At 50.2% G+C, this 4096-nt stretch overlaps 1 protein-coding gene across 8 annotated transcripts in view; it reads left to right on the forward strand.

Annotated features, from left to right (window-relative positions):
• The window catches only part of PGAP2 (post-GPI attachment to proteins 2), a 21072-nt gene that overhangs the window by 5270 nt on the left and 11706 nt on the right, over positions 1 to 4096 (forward strand). For 5 of the 8 annotated variants that reach the window (XM_014540465.1, XM_014540466.1, XM_014540468.1 and 2 more), the window contains one exon: positions 2984 to 3158. In XM_014540465.1, the coding sequence (XP_014395951.1) occupies positions 2984 to 3158 (175 nt within the window). Of the gene's footprint in view, positions 1 to 6; positions 93 to 328; positions 401 to 517; positions 543 to 2983; positions 3159 to 4096 lie in introns of those variants that run through there. The other 3 variants (XM_005867138.2, XM_014540467.1, XM_014540470.1) reach the window with 3 other exon arrangements.

The raw sequence follows: 4096 nt of genomic DNA on the forward strand, positions 1-4096 counted from the left end.
GCCTCCCGGCCGGGCCTGGGCTACCCTCCGGGTCCCCAGACCCCTCCGCTCCTGGCCTGCGCTAGCGCGGTCTGCTCGCAACCGCAGCCTTGGTGAGTATGGGGATGGGTGTGCTGGACCTCTGGGCAGCCCCAGTTGGGGAAGCTGGGCCACGTGGTCCAGCCTCCGCAGGGCCCGTCCCTAACTCGGAGTCCTGGTCCCTACGCAGGAACTGCTGCTGTCCTACCTTGCTGAGCTGACCCCTTTCCCCTATCTGGGGCTGGGTGTGCACAGGCTGAGCTCTCCCTTCTTAACACCACATGGACTCCTGCTCCGCATTCCTCCATAGGTGCCTGGAAATGCTTGTGTTGCGACCTAGCCGGCGGCTCAGTGGTTAGAGCATGGGCCCGCGGACTGAAAGGTCTGGGTTAGATTCCGGTGGGCTGGTCAAGGGCAAGGGCACTACCTCAGTTGCAGGTTCTATCCCTGGCCCCCATGCAGGAAGCGATGTCTCATTGATTTTTTTTTTCTTTCTAAGAATCAATGGAAAAAAATATCCTCAGGTGAGGATTAACAACAAAAAAACATACACAAAACAAGCAGGTGTTGGAGGGGAGGAGGGCTTGGAATCCAATATATTAGTTTCAAATCTCAGCTGACATTTATTAGCATGTGCTCTTGAGCAAATGTTTTTAGCCTCCCTGAGCCTTTCCTCTTCTGTAAAATGGAAATAAATACCGGCCATAGTGCCTACCTCATAGAATTATAGTGAGGATTAAAAGAAACTATATGTAGTGCCTAGATTCAGAAGGCATCTAGTAACTGTGGATTAGGACTGGAAGCTGAGATCTTTAGAGACCCTTGAGATGAGGTAGGGGTACTCCTACGAAAGCTGTTTTCAACTAAGTAATACCTACAAGGAAGTTAGAGCTAACTGGGGCTGAACAGCTGACCTTCAGGTAGTGAGCTTCCTGTTCTGGAGGAGTTGAATGTCCAAGTTGGAATGGTCTTATCTAAACACATGATCCCCATGTTGAACAACTGTGGAAATAGGTCCAGAATGGTTAGGTGACGTGCCCAAGGTCACACAGCTAAGAAGGAGGCCATGCATATCTTGAAGATGTGGAACAGCCTGTTCTTACAACTTCCTTATCACCCCCTGCTTTGAGCAGTAACTTTCATAACTTTTCATTCCTTGAGAATCTGGTGTTCAGTTTGGGGACCCCATGGTTCCTGAGGGATCTGTAGCAACTGGCTTCAGGAAGGGATTTTAGGAGGGACTACTGCTATAAGCACAGAATCTGAATTTGGTCTGGGAGGGGAAGGTGTTCCCTCTCCAGAGACGAGAGACTCATCCATTTGGATGATCCAAGGAATTTGTTTGATTGGAGAGGCTCACCAGAGCCACTTCCTACTCCCCTGAGAGACCCTGGGCCCCTAAAGGAAGAAAGGAGTTTGAACCGAACCGGTTTGGCTCAGTGGATAGAGCATCGGCCTGCGGACTGAAGGGTCCCAGGTTCAATTCCGGTCAAAGGCATGTACCTTGGTTGTGGGCACATCCCCAGTAGGGGGCGTGCAGGAGGCAGCTGATCGATCTCTCTCGTCGATGTTTCTAACTCTCTATCCCTCTCCCTTCTTCTCTGTAAAAAATCAATAAAATATATTTAAAAAAAGAAAGAAAGAAAGAAAGAAAGGAGTTTGAGCAATTGGGATAGGCTGCCTGACAGGTCCTACCAGAGAGATGGGCGGAGAAGATAGATGACAATGTGGAGGCATATTTTCCTGGCTGGTTCCGGAAGGCCAGGAGGCCAGCCTATGGCAGTCAGGTTCTTCCGGAGGGTGGAACTAGAAGGGAGAGTCCTGAGGGTGGAGCCCAGAAGAGTTGGGACTTCACCTGGTGAGGCCCTTGAGTCCAGAAGAGTAAGTTATCTATGTATCTGGAACCAGCCCTAGTTTGGCAACGAGAAGCCTAAGTGGTGAGGATGGCTTTCCCTCCGGCTCAGCATATTGCTTTGAGGAAGGGCCTTCTCTCTGTGTCTTGGCTTCTCTGTCTTTACAATGGGAACAGGGATGACTGACTCATCTATATAGGGTTTGGTTTTTACCTTTCTGCCCAGATTTCTGACCCAAGAGGTAGGGGGTCAATGAAGACCAGAGTTGCAGTTTGTGACCCTGTGACCCTGAACAGGTTCCTGCTCCTTCTCTTGGCCTCAACTTCTCCTTCTCTACACAGGGGGTTCTGGGCTAGGATTGCTGCTGTATATTTGGCTATTATAGTTCCTGACCTTAGTTAATCTCATCTGAGCGGGGAGTCACATTCCTCAGGAGCCCTTACCTACTATCCAGAGGGGTGGACAGGCCCCTGGGCACTGGCAAGCCTCCAGAAGCTGACTAGGCAGCTTTCTTCAGTAAACAGCAAGCCCATGTCAGCACCAGGCCTGATTCTGCAAAGCCTTTCACTCTCAGAGCATGTGAGGCAGCAGGCGGGGACAAGTAGGGAGCCGAAGTTCTGTTGGTTTCCATGGAGTCCTGCTGCTGTGGATTGTGGTGCAGGCACACAGGGCACACAGAGCCTGGGAAGGGACTAAGGGTGCAGTGGGACCCTGGGCCAGTAGGTAAAGCAGTGAGAGTTGATGGGAGGCCCTGAAGCATGAAAGCTCAAGGACTTGGGGGGTAGAGATGGACCTTTCTGCCTGCTAGAAGGCTTATAGGATTGGTTCCTGAAATAAGAGAGACTAGTTAAACCAGTTCCTGTAGTCCTAGGCATAGGGAAGAGGAGGTCTTCCAATCTATTCACATTTCATTGCAGCACAGGTCTGCTTCACTGTCTGTCCTCTGAAATTGAGGGTAAACGTTCTCATGGGTTTCCAAGTCAGTCTTCCTCATCTAGGAGAGGAGCTGTCCAAGCTTGGGGGCTAGATGGTTTCCTTCTGGGAGGACTGAGCACGAGAGCTGACTTCACCTTGCTGCCTTGGGCCCTGACAACACACCCCTCCATCCCCAGGTCTGACAAGATGTACCAGGTTCCACTGTCACTGGACCGGGATGGGACCCTGTTCCGGCTCCGCCTCACCATGGTGGCACTGGGCACAGTCTGCTGTCCACTTATCGCCTTCCTCTTCTGCATCCTCTGGTCCCTGCTCTTCCACTTCAAGGAGACTACGGCTACACACTGTGGGGTAGGGATTGGGGGCACTGATACCTCATCTTGGATTTATTTTGGATCCTGGTTCTTCTGTGACAGGATAAGCAGTGGGGTCCATCAAACATACTGGACTGCTGGGGGGATGCCTGCAAATTGAGGTCACAAGGATTAGTCTCCCTCTACCTTCATGGAGGTTGCTGGGGGCTGGGGGCTGAAGTTGGGCAGCTGTAGCAGAACCAAATCCTTCATAGAGGGGCAGATTCAGGAGACGCAGAGTTCCTGGGGGGTGGAGAGAGAACAGGACTAGGCTAGAGGGCATTTGGAGCCTCTAGTGTGCCAGTTTCTATGGGAATGTGATTATGTATATGTGTGTGTAACTGAAAGGGACATGACTATAATGGCTTTGAGTTGGGTATGTGTGTGGGAGAGACTGTATTTGTGCCTGTCTGGATGGGGATCTGATTATGAGTCTGTGTTCCGGGGTAGGTCCCATGCCCTCTGAGGTTTCATAGACGGCCATGTACCCTCTGGACAGCAATATGGGATGGTGGGCCAGGAAGAAAAATGTGAGAATTCTTTCTCTATAGGAAATTGGAGTAAAGAGGGTGAGACCTGTGTTTACTTTTGTTATACTCCTAGTTTATCCACTAACTCTGTATATTACCTGAGACAACAATACTGAGCCTCCGTTTCCCCATGTCTACTAGTATAGAGCTCCGGGTAGAGGAAGAATAAGAAGGTGATTTATGAAATGTAAAGGGTGAGGAGCAGAAGGAAGAGGAGGAGAAGGAAATTGTCAGGGTGGAAGACAGAACAGGGGAGGAATTTACCTATGTGCTCTAAGTAGAAAAGAGGCAGGGCCTGGACATGGAGTTGTTTTTTTTTTTTTCTAATATATTTTATTGGTTTTTTACAGAGAGGAAGGGAGAGGGATAGAGAGTTAGAAACATCGATGAGAGAGAAACATCGATC

This window comes from Myotis brandtii, unplaced genomic scaffold (genome assembly GCF_000412655.1).
Source record: "Myotis brandtii unplaced genomic scaffold, ASM41265v1 scaffold244, whole genome shotgun sequence".
Taxonomy (NCBI): Eukaryota; Metazoa; Chordata; class Mammalia; order Chiroptera; family Vespertilionidae; genus Myotis; species Myotis brandtii.